This window comes from Astatotilapia calliptera, chromosome 11, assembly GCF_964374335.1.
Source record: "Astatotilapia calliptera chromosome 11, fAstCal68.1, whole genome shotgun sequence".
Lineage (NCBI taxonomy): Eukaryota > Metazoa > Chordata > Actinopteri > Cichliformes > Cichlidae > Astatotilapia > Astatotilapia calliptera.
Window position 1 is genome coordinate 25,349,756 of NC_137432.1, and position 23,163 is coordinate 25,372,918.

The 23,163-nt window shown below is 39.9% G+C and overlaps 1 protein-coding gene across 2 annotated transcripts; it reads left to right on the forward strand.

Annotated features, from left to right (window-relative positions):
• Positions 1-1,568: 1,568 nt before the first annotated feature.
• cops7a (COP9 constitutive photomorphogenic homolog subunit 7A) lies at positions 1,569-21,853 on the forward strand. 2 transcript variants are annotated; one of them, XM_026183520.2, is made up of 8 exons: positions 1,569-1,705; positions 8,239-8,361; positions 12,699-12,774; positions 13,497-13,585; positions 14,411-14,613; positions 14,705-14,810; positions 19,779-19,948; positions 21,254-21,853. In XM_026183520.2, the coding sequence occupies exons 2-8, from the start codon at positions 8,239-8,241 to the stop codon at positions 21,291-21,293; spliced, it is 807 nt and encodes a 268-aa protein (XP_026039305.1). In that variant the 5' UTR covers positions 1,569-1,705; the 3' UTR covers positions 21,294-21,853. The 2 variants fall into 2 exon arrangements, with proteins under 2 accessions (XP_026039305.1, XP_026039304.1); XM_026183519.2 differs by having other exon boundaries at positions 19,779-19,940.
• Positions 21,854-23,163: the final 1,310 nt, after the last annotated feature.

Here is a 23,163-nt window from a genome sequence, read left to right on the forward strand (position 1 = left end):
TACATTCTTTGTTTATTTTTGATACATTTGTCGACTATTACACAAGAATTGGAGTATTATGAGTTGCAAGAATGTCATATACAAGGCCCCTAGTAAAGCACCTTTTAATAAACAGACAATATAACTTTTAAATAGATACAAGCCCTAACAACATATACTGGAAAACTTGTGCAATTTAAAAAGGCACGAGTAAGTAAATCCTAAATGGTGGATTCTGTTCATCTGGACGTAGCGTTTTCAATTGGAGAAACGTTTCGTCACGCTACGTCCAGATGAACAGAATCAACCTTTTGGGGCCATGAATACTTAAATACAGTTATATCTACTGATCAGTTATGTAATTTAAAAGCACGTGGTGAAGGGTATGGGGAACATTTTGTTGTTTCCAATGATTATGGACAGGTTCACAGGTGAGGTCAGGCAGTCTCTATGGTGGATGCTCCTTGCAGACGACATTGTGGCTTGTACTTAGAGTAGGTAGGAGGTAAAGTGATGGAGGCATAGTCTGAAGAGAAGAGGAATGTAAGTCAGCAGAAGCAAGACAGAATACGTGTGTGTGAGGGATCATAAAAGGAGTAGAGATAGTAAAGATTTAAATACCTGTGGCCAACCATTCAAAGCAACAGAGGGTACATAAGAGAGCTGAGATGGTTTGGTTTATTTGCAGAGGAGGGAGTGTGGATATATCACTGAGAAAATGTTGAATATCAAGCATCCAGGCAGGAGGATTCAGAATCAGAATACTGTATTAATTCCTAAGGAAATATCTTAAAGGAAAGAACCAAACCAGAGTGTAGGTTCAGATGTTGTTTAAGGAGGACATGCAGTATAGCTGTATAGCTGTATATCTCAGATTTCTGTAAAGTTATTTATTTCATATTCTGTATAGTTTTTCATATTTATATCCTGTTCATAGCCTGTACATAGCTTGTACTCACTACAGCCTGTACATACTTATAGTTATAGAATATTCACAACATACTTCATACCGTGTACATTATAACATACCATAATAGACCCATTTCTGTAATATTACTCACATATCTATATTATTGCTAATATATATTGTAATATATCTATATCACTAAAGCACTTCTGGATGGATGCAAACTGCATTTCGTTGCCCTGTACCTGTGCATGTGCAATGACAATAAAGTTGAATTCTATTCTATTCTATTCTAATAGAGGAGGATGCTAGGAGCTAGCAGATGATCCACTGTAGCGATCCCTAAAGGGAGCAGCCAAAATAAGAAGATAAAGATATCATGCTTGTCTTGAGTTTCCCTCTGAAATACATACATAGACTTTGGGAGATGTAGAGTAATATTAAAGAGAAAATAAATATTAGTAAAGGTTATTGAAGATAATAAACAGTTGAGGCCTTTTTTTCATATTTATGTTCCTAAGTTGAAAGCATGCTAACTGTTTTATTTGGCTTTGTGTTTAGCAGGAAGAAGCATTTCATCACTGACTGCTGTTCATGAGAACATTGACACTCGGTACAGTCCGCTAACATTTGCGTGGAGTATACCCAGTCGCCGCTAAGTGGTGCTCTCCTCTCTAATCCGCTGTAACAAATCGTGATTGACAGCTGGCTTTGTCCCGCCTGCTTTGAGCGGCTGTCCAATCACGGATTACGTCACTTTGTTGTAGCGGAACTGAGCGCTCGAAAGGGAAACTGTCTGCCAGAAACCAACACAACAAGGTAAATTTTAACACGCTAATCCGCGTTTTACCATTTTTGTTTTAATATTTCAATGCATATGTAGTTTATTGGCTATCTGAATACGATGGTGGCATGTTTGAAGTCAATATAAAGCCTTAAAATGGACTGAGGCCTGAAGTCAGCGGTTAGATGAAGCCTGTCGGCGGCTAATTAGCCGCTAGCAGCCGAGCTAGCATGACACATTGAGCTTGAATAATAGGTAATGTTTACGTAAACAGTGAGCTTAAAGTCGGGCAGCTACCCAAAACTACAGTTATAATGTGTATCTTTAGCACTTTGTCTGACAGCTGATTTGATGTTTCGCCCCGGGTAAGCATATAAGCTTAATATCAGTGCACCCTAAATTTAACTACTTACTTCAGGACAACACATGACCCTTTAAGTCTCTGTAAGCGCCACTTTATGTTTTGGTTGATTTTTGTTTGAATAAATAGATCATCATCATCATCATTATTATTATTATTATTGTTGTTGTTGTTGTTGTTATTGTTATTTAATATTAACAAGTTTAAAATTGAGATCTTGAATCAGTACAGAATGGCAGAGACGTTTCTGTTTACTGCTTTAGACTTGAAAGACGAATATTAATTTAATTTTAACAAAGAATGTAACAAAATTAACATGGTGATAGAAGTAAAACTTCAAGCAAGGAAAAAATAATTTTTTAAAGACCCAATTTCTGGGCAAAGTCTGCCATTTTAAAGCAGTCAGGTTGACTGCTTGCTCTGTAGATGCAGCTTTTGTGCTGCTGAACAATTAAATTACAAATAATTATAGATAATGCTTGGAAATATACGCACGGATAGGTTTCAAGGTGGCTTCCAAGTGGTGAAGGAACTTTGCTTGAAGTAGTTTCATATTTAAATGCAAACTTTATGCACACAAGTTGATTCAAACAGTATTGTATTAATGACCTGAAAAGTTGCAGATTTATTTGTGACTTTGACCGAAAACTGTCAGCAAAGAAGGCTCTTATTTATGAATGTCAATTAGTGCTAAAATGTATTTGTGCTCCTTTTTCATGCAGAACAGTCAATTTAAATATATCCATAAAACAAACATGACAAAAATGGTTTAGTTCCCAGAGGTATTTATAACACTTTAAATATAATTTGTGGGGTACACTGCTTGTTTGACTAAACAAGCTATTTGAAGGTGTCACCCTTATCTCTGGTAGAGTGTGAATGACAGTTTCTCAAGGGTACACTGATAAACATGAAGTGAATATTAGTAAGCGCTAGTATTAGCCTTATTAAGGGAATATCAGTGTATTGGCAAGCACAAACTCACTTCCAACATTGTGTAAAATGTGACTAAAAACAGGATGGAATGATTTTAAAATCTCACAAACCCAGATTTTATTCACATGGAGACACTGTTTTATGAAAAATATCCGTTCATTTTTAATTTCATGTCAGAAACATGTTTCCATAAATTTGGTTTGGGAGCAATTAAAGGTTAAAAAAGTAAGCAGTATGAAGAAGAAACAGATGGAGGAACATTTTGTAACTAATTGGATTAATTGGCAAAAAGTCAGTAACATGATCTGTTGCCAAAAAACAAAAACTGCATCTACAAATTGGAGAATAGTTTCGGAGTAATGTACCTCGATAATAAAGTTGTTAAGACTTTGAGTATCTCATCATCTGCAGTCCACAACAATATTAAATGATTCAAAGTGCCCAAGGGACAATGTCGACAATCACTATTGGATGCCATTGCAATTTAGCCCCTCAAGCAACACTGCATTAAAAACAGACAGGATTATGTTATTCTGAAAATCACTGCATGGGTTCAGGAACACTTGTTGATATTACTGTCTTTTAACACACTTCAACATCACATCCACAAATGCAGATTAAAGCTCTATTATGCAAATAATAATCCATATGTGAACATGATCCAGAAACCTCATCTTCTCTGGGTCACAGCTCATTGAAAAGGGACTGAGGCAAATAGAAAACTGTTCTGAGGTCATATGAATTGAAATTCTTTTTGCAAAACGTGGACACTGTATCCTCTTGACTAAAGAGGAGAGGGATTATCTGGCTTTTTTTTTTCTTCAAAAAAGTCCTTCCATAAATCAGTAAGACAATGTGAAACTGCATACCGCTGCTATGAAAACAGCGTGACTTCCTGGTCCGGGTGCTGAACTGGACTGCCTGCAATCCAGCTCTTTTGCTGACTGAAAACATTTGGAACACTATGAAAAAGAATAACTTTTTTGAGACGTGTTGCTACTATCAAATTCAAAATGAGATAATAATGATAATTACCACCAATATGGGCCCATAATTCCACAGTTGGTTAATCTTTAATTTTCATATTCCGAACAAATGAAGCCAATTGACAGACTAATAGTTATGGCCTTACTTCTAAATAGTCTACTAGTGTTTTAACTCTCACAGATTTGATACGTAGATGATACTTAAAATGCTACAAAACTGTTTTTAACTGTTTTTAAAAAACAGTTAAAAACTCTTCTGTTCAAACAAGCCTTTTGTTGATCTACATATTTTATTTTATTTTATTTTTTTTACATTATTTACATTTGATCTTTTACATTGTATATAATGTCTATTGATTTTATTGTTTATTTTAATATTTTAATATTTGTGTACAGCGCTTTGTGATTGCCTGTCTGCGAAAAGCGCTTAATAAATAAAGTTTACTTACTTACTTACTAAAATTATAACACAAGTAATCTCAGGGGATTTCAGAATAGTAACTACCATATTTTTCGGACCATAAGACGCACTGGATTATAAGGTGCACTGTCGATGAACGGGTCTGCTTCCATACATAGGCGCACCGGATTATAAGGCGCATTAAGCGAAACAAGCGTTAGCATTCCAGCTTTACTGTTTATGTTATGCTAGCATAGCTGTGCCGCTAGCGATCATGTAGCACATCATTATATACCATCTAGCCCAACTTCAGTTACGCTACAAACGTCACTGCTGTTTAGTTTTCTGTCTTCACTTATGTTGGAAGTGATAGCAGAGCTGTACATTTTAATTTTTTCAGAAATCTCTCTGTCAGAACATGGTATATCTTGTTTAGGTGGAAACTAGCGAGCTAACTTCCTGATAATTTCTAACTCCGTTAAATGTAATAAATTCTGTTTTCATGGATGCCTGGATGTTAAACTTAACTGTTACACCCGGTAAAGCAGCAACACTGATCATTTTATTACAGAGGAAAGAATTTAGACAGTTTATAACTCTCGGTGATGCTGCAGTGTTCGTCTGACTTTGGGACCTGATGCGGACGGAGTTTTGTACCCAGATTACTCCGCGAGGCTCCTGACTATGGTAGCCATAATGCTCCAACAATCCATCAAGCTGTGCGGCTTCGTAGCTTAAGTCATTCTAAAACATTTTTTGACAGATTTTTGAGCACTGTGTACCACATAAAATCGGTTCGAGGTCCGTAAGCACAACCAGAATTCATACATAAGGCGCACTGTCAATTTTTGAGAAAGTTAAAGGATTTTAAGTGCGCCTTATAGTGCGGAAAATACGGTAGTTTAAAGTAAAGCACAACAATTTTCATTTGAGCAAGCACAGTAGGGGGTCTTATTAGCAGGAAGAAACCTCAGAGAGAACCAGACTGGTTCAGTGAGGGCTGCCATCTGTCTCTACTGGTTGGGGAAAGGGTAGAAAGAAAACATTAGCATTGAGAAACAGCAAACATGCTAATCAAGTTGGTGGGTCATTCAACGATAAATTCAGTGAGTGTCTCCCACCTGAGCCTCTCCGAATAAACAGATTCTTTTTTATTAATGACCATTCAATATTCTAAGAACATATGCTAAATTTACCTTCACACTATGAAAAAGTCTTTTTTTCAAGCCCTCAGTGGGTGAAAATTTGCACTGACATAAAGCATGTAGTTTGAGTAGCATCTAAAAATGAATCTGGTACCAAAATGTAGGTATATAGCTTTCATAGCTTGTTTTCACCAGCCAGATAGCTTACACAGTGGTATAACCCTTGAGAGTTTATCCAAAATGCACTTCCTGAAGTTTCTTTCTGGGTACCAGTGTTTGTTTCTGTTATTCTATGTGATAGACATTACATTGATACAGTTTAGTTATTTGAACAGTGATATATCCCATGATGATCCTCAAAGTTGGTTACAGAAGAAACTGTGCTAAACAAAAAATTGATTTTAGCCTTAGATGGTGACACTTGGAGTGGGTGTAAAGTTAATTTGGTTGCAGTTCTTCACTCGATGTTAAATTTGTTTTTCAGCCCAGAAAATTTCATGCTACAGCTCCTCCTGTACTTAAGAGATTATGAGGGCTCAAAAATGCTGTTAATATGACACAAATCAATGTGTTTATATGCAGTGACCCTGGTCTAGACAGCAGTCAAACATAAAACATATGCAGCTCCCAAAGTTGCCTGCAGAAAGGTAAAGAGGACACAAACCCCACCTAACCAAAACAAGCAACTTTATTGTCACATCGTGATAATTTCTGTCCTCTGTCCATATGGTCTTAGTTAATCTAGAACCAAACATCTCATCAGTTATTTTCCTTTAAGTAGCTTTAAAATGATTTAAGCTTCTGTTCTTTGTTTTAGGTTTTTAGTATTTGCACAGGCTGTAACCTCTGTGTTTTTATGGCTCATTTTTCCTCAGCATTTAATAAGAAGCTGACTATGTGAAGTGTCAAAACAAAAACTCAAGCCTTAGCAGTGGTTTGCAGTGACCTTCAGCATGTGTCTTGGTTGCGATGCAAAGTCTATAGCACAGGGAGCTGTTTAGTGAGTTTGGGGTATTAGAAAACAGTGGAAGCTTGCAGCTCCAAAATTCAATTTTGTATTTCTTCTGCTTGCAGTATAGACTTTTTATTATTTAATAAACTGTCTTAGTCACTTTGATTTTCTAGCTGTCCAAATATAGAGCTCCTCTCAGCAATAACAATAGCTAAAGAACTGAATGTTTTGAGTAGGACTTGTAATGCCTGAATATGGTAGGACAGGGACATTGTATTAACATTAATACACAATTAAAGTAAATGAATAGGCAAAATTAAGGATACGTTGTTAAAAAGAATAATACAGGCATTACCTAAGGTCTTTGTTAAAACCACGTATCTTAATTTGCAGCTGTCTGTCCATTTAAATTTATTCATGAATGACAGTGGGGTTTTTTCTGTTTTATTCATGTTTATTATATCACAGTATCTTGTGTCTGGACAGCTGCATCTCTCATATTGAGCAGATCAACAAATTCCTCATGCCACCTCTCACTGATATGCAGCCAGTTTTGGCCATCTTTTAAATTCAGTTGAGGTATACAGATGGATCCAGTTCAGCCTCACACTTCGAGCTTGATTTGACTTTTAGAAAGCCCTGAAAGTACGAGAGGCGGTGTTTCTTTAGCACGGTGTAGGTTAACTTGTTTGATTAAATCGCATGTCCGCTCACCTTTTCAGCTCATCTGGGAATGTGCACTTTGGACCTCCTCAATGATGATGCGATGGGGCGACATACAGAAAATGTGCATCTAAATGTGTCCAATTTATGGGGATAAGATACTATATTGGTGCCATCAGCAGAAGCAGGCAGAGTAGTATTAGCACCACAATGGGTATCCAGACACTGTTGCATAAATTTTAGGAAGTGGCCTAAGGTAATGATGCCAGTATGATGCAACTGCAATAATTTAATCATGCATCTGTAATACCAACTTCCCTTGTGTCCCAGGATGTGTCTACTGGGATTAAGATCTTAAAATATCCCATCAGTTGCTCAGTTGAGGCTCATTTGAATCAGGAGGAAGTGGGATCAAACTGGCATACATTTAGATTTTTATAACTAAAGAATGTAAAGAAAACATTAAATATGACGGGTTAGATCGGGGTATGGTCCTGGATGTTTATTAGGTTGTTTGTTTTCTTTCCAGATTTTAAGTGTCTGCTTGAGGCGCAGATAGATTCATGTCAGTACTTAGGTAATTATTCTGGTGCTGCCTTCAGCCCAAAGTGCATTTGCATCGTATTTCTATTGAGGGAGTGGGCTGATGAATATACATGCCCTGCTTCACATTCGTTTCACTTGTTGCCTGCTTTGGTACTGCCCAGTTAAGCTGCTCTTTCAGTGTCTGAGCTCTCCAGGCAGTTTGAGGGTTAAGTGCTTTGGTCAAGAGCCCTTGGCTGTTGGACATTAAATTAGAGTGAGTATTGTTCATTTATATAGATATATTTTCAACAAGTGACGAGTGGCTGCAAGGTTTGACAAGGGCATGGCATTGCACGTAGATGCTGTGGGGTCTGAGGCTTCATTAATAGACCATTGTAGTTCTTGTTCTTGTGTTTTTCAAAGATTTTGATATGATGTCCCCAGAGGGCTTTAATAAAGTGGCAGAGCTAAGGCAATAAGAGAGGATATCTCTTTGATTCTTATCGTGATTGCTCTGCAGCTCATCCTTGTCTCTGTAGTATCCTTGTCTCGTCTAACCTGCTAACTGTGTTTCTGGTACCTGTGTCCTCCCGGCATCAGATGGAGGTGGAGCAGCTCCTGTCTCTGTCAGGCTCAGCACTGGCCCAGGCTGTCAGCTCTCTGCTGGAGACCCCAGGCCTCTATGTTTTCTCTGACATCTTGGAGCTGCCTAATGTCAGAGAGGTAAATGCTCTTTCCTCACGCTTTATCCACACACTCTGCCCTTTGGGATATTGTCAGTCCTGGCATGAATGAAAATCATTATTAGTTAAGTCTTGTGTTTAAATGCACCATCAATAAATTCTTCCAAAACTAACTAAGATACCAACAACACCACAGAGAACAACCACACTGATAATTTTATTGGAGCTGAAAGAATTTGCACCATTTTTAACTCAGTGGTGCCTCAGTGCTTGTTTGCTTTTTGGACCTGAAGGAGCTTTTGGATCCTGAAGTGATAATGATGTCAGACTTAACAAGTCAATTTCCTGAAGATATATAAACTGAAGATGAACTAGAGCCAAGCTGGTCCCACAAGATTATGCAGTAAGTCACTATAACCTTTAAGCTTAATCACTTAACCAGAAAATGATTAAGCACAGTCTTATTTACAGTTTTGGCCAGGTAAATGGCAGACCTTCCTGTCTTAATGCTGCCCCCTGGTGGTGAGAGTTTAAGTTAAAAACTGCAGAGGGAAATTACAAAAATGTCCTTTAATGAATACAAGAAGAAGCTGATCAGCCAAACCAGTGGCTGCACAGCTTGTGTGTAGTATGATTGCAAGTGTTTACAAACTGAATCACATTTGCCATCCGTGCAAGTGGAAAAACACCACAGTTATGTTCCAGTGACTGAAATCAGAACTCACCCTCCGATCAACACAACAACACATAATAAGCATCGAGCTCCTGAAGGCACCATAAAGTGCAGGATAACACGTTACATACACACAGCTAATACCCTGTTTTTGAAGCGAAATGCTGCTTTTAAAGGAGAGTGTGATTTAGCAGAAACATTCATCCATTACTTAAGTTAAGCCGTGAAAAGGATGGAGAAAAAGCCAGACCAGCGGGAATATTTGCTAAGGATTTGAGACACCCTTTTTTAGGAGCTAAACAGATAAATTGCATTTGTCCTTATTTAATAAAGAACCATACCAAGGTGAAAAAAAATGAAGACAAGCAGTCCTAAAGAAATATAGCAGAGGACATTTTAACTAACAGGTTGCAATAAAAAGACAAGAGAAAAAAGCTAAAGTTGAGATTTCTGAACAGTTCAGACAAAGTGATAAATACCACAGGAAATTAAAAATGTCGGTTTGGAGTCAGTTTAGACAGAAGAGCAACAATACAACAGCCTACACAAATATTTACCTCTGTGTTTTTTCCCCTCACTGTTTTTTAACTGTGCATCTATTTACACAATAATCTATTCCAAACATCCTGTGTGAGTTTATTCAGTTCTATTGTGATTTTCCTCTGGCAGGACAAAGACAAGTGTTCTCTTTTCATCAGACAATATTTGTATTTTTAACAGCAGTGAATATTTTCCTTTCCTCTTAGCTACTTTCCAGACATGCACAACACTCAAATCGACGTAGGCAATTACAGAAGTCAGACGAAGGGCCACTGCGGTCATTCCTTTCCCCCCTATAATTTCTGTTAAATTTAATAGATGGCCTCCAGTTATTTATAAGGACAGGGAAAATGGTTTGAAATGGAATAGGATTTCTGCAATAGAGCAGCTGGACATTAGCAAAGAAGAATTTCACCTGCCCTCTTTCTTTTTTTTTTTTAAAAGTTATATTAAAATATTTTTTTTAAACCATGGGGAAGCTGTGCATCAGGAGGTAGCGCAGGTTGTCTGCTAATTGCTAGTGGTTCGATCCCTGTCTCCTTTAACCTGCCTGTCAAAGTATCCTTGGGCAAGAAACTGACTGCAGAGTTGCCCTCATCCATCAGAGTGTAAGTGTGTGAACGATGAAAGCACTTGTATGAATGTGTGTGTTTCAGGTGGATGAGGCTTGGAGTAGCAAAGAGTGATCAGATTTAGTAGAAAAGCACTATGTTAGTACCCGACTGTTTAACATGCATGTTTTAGCCAGGTTTTTATTAATTAAAATATAATTGACACGTTTGTTTATTAAATGGCCACATAAGGTATAAGGTAACTGTACCAGGCGATCTTCCTTATCATGCTGTGTGTAGTCACCCGCCTAAGGCCAACTCTGAGCCAAGAAAAAACCCTGGTGAGGAAATGGATGGATGTGATTACTATTTAAATGTTAAGGACCAGGAAATATTAGACGGGGGTCATTCTGTGTCAGTTCATCATATGCCTCCCACCTGACCATCTCAGATTTGCCAGGGCAAAGATAGTCTCTTAATAGGAATTATGCTAAATTTCAGGTCCCTGCTGTCAGACGTTTTTCTGGCATCTTTTTTTGAGGGGATATTTTAAAGTTCATTTATCTAGAAAATTACTTGAGCTAGATTTTTCAGAGGAAATATCTGGTACCATGACGATATTAATATGGACTGTCGGGGGTGTAGCTTAAATTAACATAGAATGATGGCAGCTTGAAGTGTCATAAATACTTGGATGTCTAATCTCTGACAGCAGATTTGAAGGCTTGTAGAAACTACAAATTCTGGAAGGGGAGAGTAGAGGGCTGATAATTTGTTTATAGCTTCTCATACACAAGGCATATAATATTCTTTAAAAGATCGGGTGAATGGTTTCACTGATGTTCAAGCTTCAGTATAGGTGGAGAGGGAAAAAAAACACATTTTCATCCAACTTCAGTGTGACATTCCCCAGGTATGCCTCCATGTACCAAAATCCAAATTACCTTTTTTAGAAAGAGAAGGTTTCTGTTAATAATATATCAAAATTTGTGATGGTTTTCTGTCTCATTTTCTCAGTATGAGGTGTTTTCTTTTTTTTTTTTTTTTGACACTCTTAAATTTATGTACGGGAGCCAAAGATTGTTTCAGAAGCCGAGCAACATGTTTTAATTTAATTTATGCACCTTCAGGGCCCAGCAGGAAGTTTTTTTTTCTAGCCAAGAAGAGAGGATGTGTGCTCAGTACCATAAGCACATGATTACAGGCAGGAGTTCCTGGTACACTGGATGCAGATATGTAATTAAGGAGGATGACATAAAAAGGCTGAGACTTCCATGAAGGAATTCAACTTTTAGTTACATTCTGCTATTGAAGATAACTTGTTTCATTAACGTTGATGATGCAAGCTATACAGGTAGCAGAATTCATGCATGTGAATGCATGTGGTGTTATATTATATTTCTTCAAATGAATTAAATGCTGTTGGTGTAGTATTTATAATTTCTTTGAAAAAAAAATGTCATTAGCTGAATTACTGAGACTTTATGATCAAGTGATTGAAAATTATATCTTGGAAATACTTAAATAAGAATGTTAAAATGCACTTTTGAAGCCCGAGTATCTCTGTAGCCAATAATCTGATAAGGACAATCTCTCAAATTTTATCTCGGCTATTAAAAATGAAAGGCAGCGGGTGAAATTTAGGCCCTTTGTCTTAGATCCAGTAAATTTTAGAAATATTTGAATTTATTATAATCCTCAACTGCCATACATAAAGATGAGTATTTCAAAATTCATACTGGGACAAATTTTGATATGTTATTAGCAGAAATGTCCTCTTTCAAAAAAGGTAATTTAGATTTGGTACATCGGGTCATACCTGGGAAATATCACAGTGAAGTTGAATGAAAATGTAGTTTTGTTTTCCATATTCAAGCTTGAATATCAGTGAAACTATTCAGCTGATCTGGACTGATTTAAAGAATATTTTGTGTCTTGTATATGAGAAGCTATAAAGAAAATATAAGCCTCTACTTATCCCTACGTGAACTTGCAGTTTCTTCAGGACTCCAAATTGAAAGCGATTAGGCATCCAAATATTTATGATGCTTCAAACATCCATCATTCTTTGTTAACCTGAGCTTCACTCCTGAGAGTCAGAGAGTCAGCACCAGATATTTACTCTGAAATATTTGAAGGACACAGCTCAAGTAATTTTCTAGAATTTTAAAGTTGCCGCTCAAAAATTATGCTATAAAACATCTAAAACCTTTCATAACTTAAAGTATTTTTTCTGCAAAAATTAATGTCACTAGGGAGCTGAAATCCAGCATAATTCCTGCTAAATAGTGCATCTTTACCTGGAATCTTTTCAGGCAAAACTGTGAAACTGTCATGTGGGAACTTCTTTTTTTTATTATAAACTGAGATGGAATGACCCACAGATCGCCAGAGATGGATTTTGGAGCCTGGTATGAATGCAGAATAGTCCTAACACATTTGAATATACCCGTCAGGTCTTTTTTTGTGTTTCTTTCTTTTTTACTGACTCACAGAAACACCTCTGCTCTGTCCATGGATAAAATGCCGTTGAATAGCTCTTACGTAGAGAGTCTCATTACTTACAATATTCTGCCACATCATTTTCTCTTTCATCTTCTCTCCAAACCACAGCTGGAGAATGGTCCTCATGCACCGGTGTACCAGCTCCTGAACCTCTTTGCCTATGGAACCTACTGCGACTACAAAGGTATTGCAGCGGCAGCACAATGTAAATAAGTAATAGGGTGGCCCTGCAACTCTTTTATTATGAGCCGTATTTCTTTGCTTCAAGGCAGGCACCTTGACACAGAGGCTTTAAACACCCTCACCTGAAATGCTGCAGGCAGGTGGTTCATGGATAAAAATTGCTGGAGCCTATTTAGACTGATGATTGTCTGTGTCACAAACAGACTGTAAACAAATCTTTTCCAACTTAAATTGCTTTCTGCGTAACACACCAGGAAGCTTCAAGTAGAAGTGGAATCCTAATTATGACTAATTATGTACTGAGGATCAACCAATAGCCTGGAAAAAAAGATTGTAGCCTACTTTATTGTTCTTTCCCTTTTGAGACTTGCCGCCAGGGAGCACATTTACTTTCATAGAGCTGTGTAGTGGATCCCTTAGAGGAGCTGTCAGAGCTGCCGTCTCAGGGGGCGTGAGTCCTGTCACCAGGGTAGCGAGTCAGCAGGAGGCACAGTTGCAGGAAATGGACTTCCTCCCGACTCTGTTCTCTGACTGCTTAAACAGCTCCACACTCACCTTCACCTTGCTGTGTTACATTACACCTCATAGTAATAAGTTTTGCTTCTATTATGTGTGGCTGTTTGACCCTCTGTAAAGTAACACTTACACACTGTTCTGGTAAATGTTTCCCATTGTGTTTCTATTTGTTTTTTTGTGTATTATTATTCTCGTCTGCTGCTGCAGAGAGAGCAGCCTCACTTCCCGAGCTGACCCCGGCACAGAGAAACAAACTCCGTCATCTGTCAATCATCAGCTTGGCTTCCAACCTCAAGGTACAGGTCCATTATTCTCTCGTCCAGGTTTTACATAAAAGTGCAGATGAGCTGTGGTGTTGTATTGATTTTTGTTTTCTTTGTCTCAATCTTAGAAAATAAATTTGCTGCAGGCGTCATAAAGCAAGCCCTGATATAAATGATATGTGGGCAATTCTGCTTTTAGATGGCTTTGCTATTTTCCTCGGGCTCATAATCAGATTTTTTTTTTCTCTTTTTCTTTTTAACACTCGTGTGAGGTTGGCTGTGATCCTAAGCTTGTGGCTGTAAATATATCAGCTAAATTTGGAGGAAAACAACAGACGAGCCTCTTAATTTCTCAAGAAAAGTTACCAGCACAACTTGTACCCTTCGTGTCATTTGAAATTTCAGTGCCAGCACTCCATGTCCACGATAAAGTATTCATCTTATGTGGTTTGTTACAGCATCTCTCCACTGTCCTGCACCTCTCCTTGTGCCCTTTTCTTTTCTCTGCTCCTGATAAATAATAGATTCATTATTCTCACCAGTGCTGTCTTTTTTTTTTCTTCCTCCTCTAACTTAATATCTGTGTCCGTTAACATCCCTCTTTTCACTCCTGCCCCCTTGTTTTTCTCCTTAATGTGTCACCGCTCTCCCTACATGTGGGTTTGAACTCACTAATTGCCCAGTGAAGGATTGTAAAGTTTTAAGCTCCTTTCATCTTCCTCTGGCAGTGACATTTACACAAATGAGCGTTTTCACTGTAACATTTTTTTTTAGTCATTTTCCATCAGAGCACTGAAGTGGAATCAAATTAGCTGCCTGCTTACCTACACTTTCCTCTTCTCTTTATTTTCCCCTCAGTGCCTGCCGTACTCGCTGCTCCTGCAACAGCTCGATTTGAAGAACGTGCGGGAACTCGAGGACCTGCTGATTGAAGCTGTTTACTGCGACATCATCCAGGGGAAACTGGATCAGAGGAACCAGCAGGTGGAGGTAGACTGCAGCGTGGGTCGCGACCTCGGCCCTAATGAGCTGCCAAACATAATCAACACGCTGCAGGAGTGGTCAGTATCACCTCTAAGTGTCTGTGGACACACTTTAGATTTATGTCTCAATTATCTGTTTTTCTTACTCCGTGCTTTTGTTCTCTCTCAGGTGTGCAGGTTGTGAGGCAGTTCTGTGTGGTATTGAGGAGCAAGTCTCGAGGGCAAACCAATACAGAGAGAGCCAGTTAAAGGTCAAAGTCCAAGTGGAAACAGAAGTAAGTCCTTCCTCCCTTCAGTCTTCAGTTCTGTCTCTTTTCCGCTTGGCTACTATCTCCCCTTTTTTCCCTACCAGCCATTTGTGGTATTCTAGTTTCACCCTGACTGCATATTTCGTTATTTGCAACCTCATTTCTGTAATCAGTCTGTAATCAGTGGGAATGCGATTAACAATTTCATAACAGCCATTTAAAGTGATTTCTTTTCTAATGCACTTTGTGTCAGTAAAAACCTGCAGTCCCTTAAATGTCCAGCTGATGTTAAACTAAACATTTTTATTCTCTGTTAGCGCAGCTCTGTGAATTGCTTGGTGGGGTTAAAAAATAGAAAAGATAATGAATGCATTTTTATTTTACATTTTTTAGAGATTTGCATTAAATTGACTGACATGAAGCCACGGTGCAAGTTTGTTTACTTTTCTCATGTTCCCTTCATCAACACTCAGGCAGCCTGCTAGATGCTGTCAGTCACACAGGCACTGACACACCCCTCTATTATTAGTATTCATGCCAGATTTAGACAGTAAATTCACTGATGATGTGTGATTGCTCCAACTAGCTCGAGCTTGACAAATCAAGTGGGCATCTTCCAAGGTTAAAGCTGTCTTAGTACAAAACTCCCTCTCTGTGCAAGAGAGCAGCTCAGCAAGGTTAAAGTCCTGTCTGTGGAAAAGGGGCCGAAGCCTCACGTAAACTTTTCACTGCAAATTTGCTTGGAAAAGTGAGAGGGGACTTTCAAAGGCATTCATGGGCAGTGTGAACAGGAACAGATGCAGCTACGCAAACATGTTTTTGTATTCATGTAGGTACCTCACTGTTGTTTTAATGTAGACTTACAGATATTTGCAGACTCATTGGGGGTAACTAGAATAGTTTTACATGTTCACTAAACAAACTGTACATGTGTCATATGTAAATGGACCAATAATAACATAGTACTCCTTTACTCCATCTGAGCACTCAAATCCCTTTTACATTAAAACTACATTCAAGCAGCAGAGGCTTTGAGAGCTTTCTAATCATAAAACACATCATCTGACTGTATGTGGCAGTCTGGGCTTTAGTGTCTTGTCCAAGGACACTTCAACAGGTGAAATGGAAGAGCCCGGGATTGAATTTTTGACCTTCTGTTGACCCGCTGGGTGACATTTGCCACTCCCCTTTCACATCTGTCCATACTCTGAAACCTGGCCAGTCTCCCCAATTAGGAATTACTTACCAAATCAACATTTCTTCGCTTTCGTCGTGCCAGCGAGCCGCTCTCTTGGCACAGACGTACCCTTTTACAAGCGTTCGTTTGCTCACAAAGAGTTAAGCTGCATCAAGCCCTCAAAGTGTTCTTAAAGTGAAAGTGTTCTCAGTGTACTTTAACTATAAGATGACCTTTGAAAGTGTTGACTTTAGTATGGATGAGACAACACCACTGTTTCTGCCACTGCTGCATATTTAGATGTGGCTGCTTTATATGAGGCTGTTCTTATATCTATAGAAAACAGTTCATGCAACGATAGGAAAATTAGTTTGATAAAAGCTTTACATACAAAATATAAACAACGTTCACAAGTGTTCGATGTGTTGCCCCTCTGGACTCACAGCATGCGTCAATACGATAAATAAACCACGATAATTCTTTCTCATACACCCTGTATGTATCGGTGGCAGTGGGAATAATCTCTATTCCCGTTGACACCATCAGGGTTATGAGGGGCGCTGGAGCCTATCCCAGCTGTCACGGGGCAAGAGGCGAGGAACGACCTGGACAGGTCACCACAGGATGTCTGTCACAGGGTCAACACATAGAGACAGACAACCATGGATAACGTGCCAAAAATGAATGAATGTGTATTCTCTTTCCATGCTTGGTCTCTTTTTTTTTTCCTCTTGAAAAGGTCTTAAAACATCCTAAATTTAACTTGCTTCTACCTGCAGTTCACATGAGTGGACTCGGACTGCTTAAGTTAACAGCGTTTTCATAAGATTAACTAAATGCATTCCTCTGAGAGATTAACATGTAAATATGGACAATATCGCAGCTTATACATTGCCGTTAACTTTTCTGAATTGTGGTTTTGTTACATCACTGTCGTTATAAAATCAGGATTTAGCAGTGCAGCAGCTCGGATAATGGCTTGTCAGTTAAGGCTGCTTAACATCAGTATAATGGGACGTGTTTGTGTCACTATTTCATGCTTGTCCTGTTGTCTGACAAGAGAAAAATAGAGGTATGTAAATGAGAACTGCTTTATTGGGAACTCGGCTCTTTTAAAATACAGTTTATGGAAGCAGAGAGAGTAACAGAAGAAGTAAACAACACTGCAGTGTTAGCCACATTTGCCGTGCACTGTGCTGACAATTATTACATGCGGTTAAACTGCTCGAGATGTAACATTTTATATTTAAGTGCAGAAGAAGAAACATAATAAAATAGCACAACAAAGAAAAGAAGAAACAAGAAAACAAATTGCAACCTTATAGAAAACAAATCATCCAATAAATCACTCCACTAAAAGAAGAGATGAAGAAAACTGATTGAATTACTGAAAGCATAAGTAATCTGGTTTGAGGTGACAAAGCAAAGCATGTTTGAAGAAGTGAAAAGATGGCAAGGAGTGGATATTTAAAGGTAACTTATTACAATCAGTGGAACATAAAAGCTTTTATAAGTTTCCTTTGATACAAAATCTACTTTAAAGCTTCTAAATGCAGGCTGTTCCCTCCAGAAGTCATCCACGGGCTCTTCATTACCTTAGAAGACACAGATAACCTCTCCCCGAATTTAAAGTGATTGATTTATCAGCTGAATCGCTCTGAATCCCATTGTTTACAGCTGGTTGCTAGTGGATGTTACAGGTTCTGGTTCAGGATAAATGAGCATCTTGTGTTGCGGTCATTTCGGCAGTCATCTCTACAAGTCTCTGAATTTGGTTCTCTCCACCTGTCCCACTTGAAGAGTCGGGAGAACTGGAGCCTGTCATAGGTTGTCGTAGGAGAGGGGTTTGGTACCTCCTGGTCAGGCCTAAGAACTCACTGTCCATTGCCTCTCACCATCACATCCATTTGTATATCTTCTTGTCCTTAGCGGGCGACCAGCTGCGGTGGTCTGCCGCGCAACCAGTACGCTCCTGTAGGTGCCGCAGGTTCTCTTGCTTGACCAACGATTATCTTCCACGCTTTTCGATCTAAGGCGATGGTTCTTGCCTGCTCGAGGTCAAGTCGAAGGGCCTTCAAATCATCCTGGATTTGTTTCATCCATGTCTTCTTTGGTGCATTTCGATGCACCCTCCAATCGGTGGGGCGGGTCAACCAGAGTAGGCCATGGGGGTAGCGGCTCGGGTCCATTCGACAAATGTGGCCAAACCAAAGGAGTCGGCGGCGCTGGATTAGGTCGCCGATCGTTGGTTGGCTACCGCAGCTGGTGAGGATGGTGTCATTCGAATGACGGTCGCGAAGGGAAATGCCGAGAATGCATCTAAGGCAACGCATTTGGAAAACTTTGAGCTTGCTCAGGTCGTGTTTGAGCATTGTCCACGTCTCTGCGCCGTAAAGTAGAATGGGCAGGGTTCAGTAAAGGCGGATCTTTGTCGCCAATGAGATGTTGTTCTTCTTCCAGACGCACCAGCGCAGGGAAGCGAATGCTGCCGCCGCCTGCCCAATTCTGGAGCATATCTCCGCTGATGATGCCACTTTCTTCTCCTCGACGAGGGACCCCAGATATTGAAATTGTTGGACTTGTTTGATCTGCACACCATCAAGGTGGACGATCGTTGGTGAGCCGTCGGTGGTCAGGACTTTGGTCTTCTCAGCGTTAACCTTGAGGCCGTACAGTTTGGAGTGCCGGGCGATGTCATAGAGGATGTGAGTTGCCTCGGTGTCGTCTTCGGCAAAAATGGCGCTATCGTCAGCGAACATTAGATAGGTGATAAATCGGTCAGTCGAGGCTTGGACTCCGCGGCAGCCCTTGAATGCTTCCGTTTGTATATGGCCCTTTAGACTAATGTGGGACCGAGGCAGTTGTTCATTCTTATCTACAGTGATGTAGATAAGTAACAGGAAGAAAAAAATCCTCAACTACAAAAGAGACTTTTCAGCTACACGTTTTCTGAGGAAGAAAAACCTGTTATTAAGCATTTGTTTTTTGTGCGTCAACTGTGATGTCACCACAGTCCTGTGATCGTTGACACTTCTTGGTTCAGGTGCACCTGACACAATGCAGTTGTCACTTGCATGTTCTCAGCATCAGTGCTGTTATGGGAATAGAAGAAGTTAAAGTAGGAAGCAAGCTTTCAAGCTGTTGCAGCATCTCCTACTCTGTAATCAGACCATCTCTGAGCTCCTGTACTGTTATATCATTGAAATGGCGCTAAAGAAAGAAACGGTCATACACTCTGGTGTCCAACACGGCCAGTACACCAGCCTACAAAATTCAGCACGCGACCATAAAAGGATAATTAGAGTGGAGTTTGGTTTTTGTAACTTTTTACATGCACAAAAAAAACAAGATCTGCTCCCTGACGTGTGTTTGTCCGCTTGTGTAGATCCTTTTCTTCATTCTGGGTGTGCAGCCGACAAAGACATGTAGCAGTGACGCTGTACGTAGGTAGAATGCTGATTGGTTGAAAGTTTGGCTTGAACAGGACAGCAGAGTTCAGCGCAATGGGGAAAGAAGATGGGAAAAATATCAAAGACCAAACAATCAGCACGAGACACACAGACAGCAGCCGCAGTGGACCGTCTTAATCATTTTTAACTCAGTTTCACTTCACTACAAAGAAGTTCTTTGTCTGTTATGGCTGCTGTCTTCTCCACAGCAGGCTGAAGGACCAACAGCAGCCCAGACACAAGAGTTTTACGTTACCAGTTGTTCTAAATATTTTTGACATGGCCTCCTGGTGTCACTAACACAAGAGGACACCCACGCTCGTCCCTTTAATTTTCAGTTTTTACCCTCTCTCTTCACTTCTCCACCAGGTCTCAAATCTACAGAAGACGTTAAAGGCCAGCGCCGCGTCTCCATCGTCAGGCCCCGCTCCAGCTGGAGCCGCCTCCAATCAGGACGCAGACCAACCCGCCGAGCCACGAGACCCCGCTTCCTCTCAGGAACCGAGACAACCAGGCAAAAAGAGCTCAAAGGTGAAAGGGTGAGTGGCGTCCCGCTGTGTTTGTAGTGGTTGCACGTAGCGGGCAGCAGAGTATTTTGAGTGAGCTGCTTTCATATTTATTTATTTTATTATACAAAAGCACCCACCAGGAGTTTGCATAGAAATTGCATTTATTGTTTTCATGGCTAAATATTTTACAGATTGAGCGCATTTTATTCAAATTGGTTGGTACGCTTTTAAATGAAGTTTCTGTTGTTGAGGTTCTTCCCTCCCCCATCCAAATAAGAAATTCATTTTTACAAGTCACAAAATTGGAACAGAAAGCTTCATATGGAGGTTTTTTCCATTACGTTTGTTTTATCGCTGCACCTCCTTTTGTTCTTTGAAGCACTTTGTAACTGTGATTTTTGAAAGGTGCTTCATAAATACGTATATCCCTACTTATAAGCATGAAACTATAAAGACTACTTCAAACACTAAATTAAAGCCATTAGTCCGGGTTTCTTGTAGAGAGCAAAAGTTAATTCAGCCGAGAACCACCGTGTTTCCATTTTTCTAATAAACAGTAAAAAGCCAGCTGCTGCTGTAAGTGGCTTGTCTGTGCAGAGCGTGTGTCTGCATGAAGTAGCTTTATTATCAGATGCACATTAGTGTTTTGCAGCGGTACCATAACCCCGCTATCAGGAACTCTCTTTCTGTTCTGCTTCCATCCGGCCTAATTACCAGTGGCTAATTTCACATCTGTCCTGGATTGTAAAATGTCAGTGGATATACAAACGCCCCGCGTGTTTCCTTCCTGAAAGAACCATTTCCCCCCTCCAGTGACCGGCCGAGATGCTTTGCTTGGCTGCTGTTTATGTTGTTCTTGTCAAACAGAGAGCAGTGATTATTTTCTGGCTGCCTGTCACATTTTGACGAAGCATAGAGCCCTGTAATTTCCATCACTCAGCACCACACATCATTCAAATGAAGATCCACTCAGTGTTTTAAAATCCAAATTAATGATAGCTTAACCTCAATCCTCAAATGAAAACAAGTTTTGACACCATTTCTTTATGAAGCTATTTAAAGGATGGGACTGATACTGCAGCTGTTATTATTAGAAATCTGCTCTTTGCCGAAATATGCAGAAGAAGAAAATCCACTGTGATCAGTGCCACTGCGAAAAAAACAAAACTGTAAATACTGGTGTTGGGAATTTTAGCATAAAGATACTTTTGCACCCAGGTTGCATCAGTAATTTGTTGCTTCAGTAGAGCAAGCAGAAAGTAAACATGTAAGTCATCAAATTATTTAAATAAAAAAAGAAACACCAGCTGAGTTTTGTATTTGTTTTCTGTCCAGGCTGCGAGGCAGCGGCAAGATCTGGTCCAAGTCCAACTGAGGACGAAGGGACAGCGGCACTGATGGACACTCACTAATCAACGGGCACACACGGTGTTGACAAAAACAAACATTTAAATAAATAAATAAAATGTGATCACAGTTCATTTACCACAGAACAACCAGGGAGCTTCACGGGAACTTTTTCTTCTAACCAAATCTCACCCTGACGGATTGAGAACCACACACGGAGCTGATGGATAAAGCAGGCGTGACATCCTCTCCTGCAGTCGTTAACGGGCGGACTGTTTGTGTAAATACACGGAGACAGAGCAGTCTGCAGCAGGAGTCAGTTGCCTTTGACCAGAAACAGGATCAGTGTATTTGACGCCTGTTTGTTTGTGTATGCGTGTGTGTGTGTGCATGCGCGAGTGTGTGTGTGTGTTTGTGTGTGTGTGTGTGTGTGTGTGCATTTTTTTGGTCTAAATTGTTCTCTTGGTTTAGTTTAATTCTATGTTGCTTTGTATTATTTGTCTCTCTCGCTCGCTTCTGAGGTGAGATGTGTAAAAAAGGAAAAAAAATCTGAATATAAATTGTTGGAAAATAAAACGAAGCCCTGTACTTGTCTCGACTGTCTCATTAATGTCACTGTCACTTCTTTTATTAAATGCGCTTCAGAGTCTAACTCCGGAGGGTGCGCTGCTAAATGTTAACTCGCAGAAGGGGGCTACCCGTTAGGAGGTCAAGCCATTAATTAGGGCATGTCCCCAAAGAGACTAATGTATTATAGAGCTGAGGCTTCCCCTGTGCACTACCAGCATGGCTACACATACACAGACACACACACACACAGAAACTCTAAGAGCATCCATATTTCATATGAGAATGTTTTGCCCAGAGCTTCTATTTCAATGTCAAAATTGCCTGTTGAAATTGCCTGCCACCCTTTCTTGTACCTCCATCACGCAGTCAAAATTGCCTTCATCTTCACCGCTCTGTCCTTCTCTCACTCTTTTGATTCTGTTTCCTCTAAATTCTCCGCTCATCGTCCCGTGTGACAGTAATGGTTGCAATTAGCTGACCATCAGCAATGGAGAAAGGGCAGCAGACGGAAATTGTGAGGCCCTTTTCATTTAACCTCCCGTTTTTCTGCGTTCCCTCCTTCCTGCCACTTTTCTCCTCACCTTTATAAATAGTGGTGTTAATTTCAGTCAGTGCGATTCAGTTTCATCGGTTCAATTTTTTTACTAGATTGGATCTGTGAAATCTAACAGCTGCACACCTTTGGAGGTGTTTGCGAGTGAGAGATGAGTCGACGGTGTCAGCTGCGTGCTTTATTATAGGTGTGATCATGTGACCAAGAGACCGCATGCACGAGTTCACACCTGTTATTTTTTAAACTTATGCATTAATGTTTGTTGTTTACCCATCATGGTTCCTAAATTGCCGCAACACCTGCCGGTACGTCTCATAACTAGACCACCATTAAAACTTCCACGCGGAACCGAGCCAATCAATTACTTTGATTGATCAGTAAAATGCCCAGAGGAGATGGAAACGCTGTGCGGCAATGCTGCCGCAGAATCTCAATACACTCCAGTGGCATTTCTCTACTCGTGCCCGCCTTGATTTTATTGACATTTGTTTGAGAAACTACACAGAGGAAATTCTTGCTTAGCACCCCGTTAATCTTTGTAAAGCGCAAGAAATCCGTATGAGGTGAGGAGATAAGGAAGAAGTTTCAGACAAAAGCAAGCGCCTTATTCTTCACCTCCTTTCATCTGCTCCTCAATGGTGTAAAAACAGCCAACCGTGGCTGGCATATTCAAGACTTTTCAATGCCAAGCTTGTGGTTTCAAATCAATGCAAGGCAGTGGACTAAATGTTCACTTCAGGGAGAAAAAGATTAGGATACAGGGGTAGCTATTAAA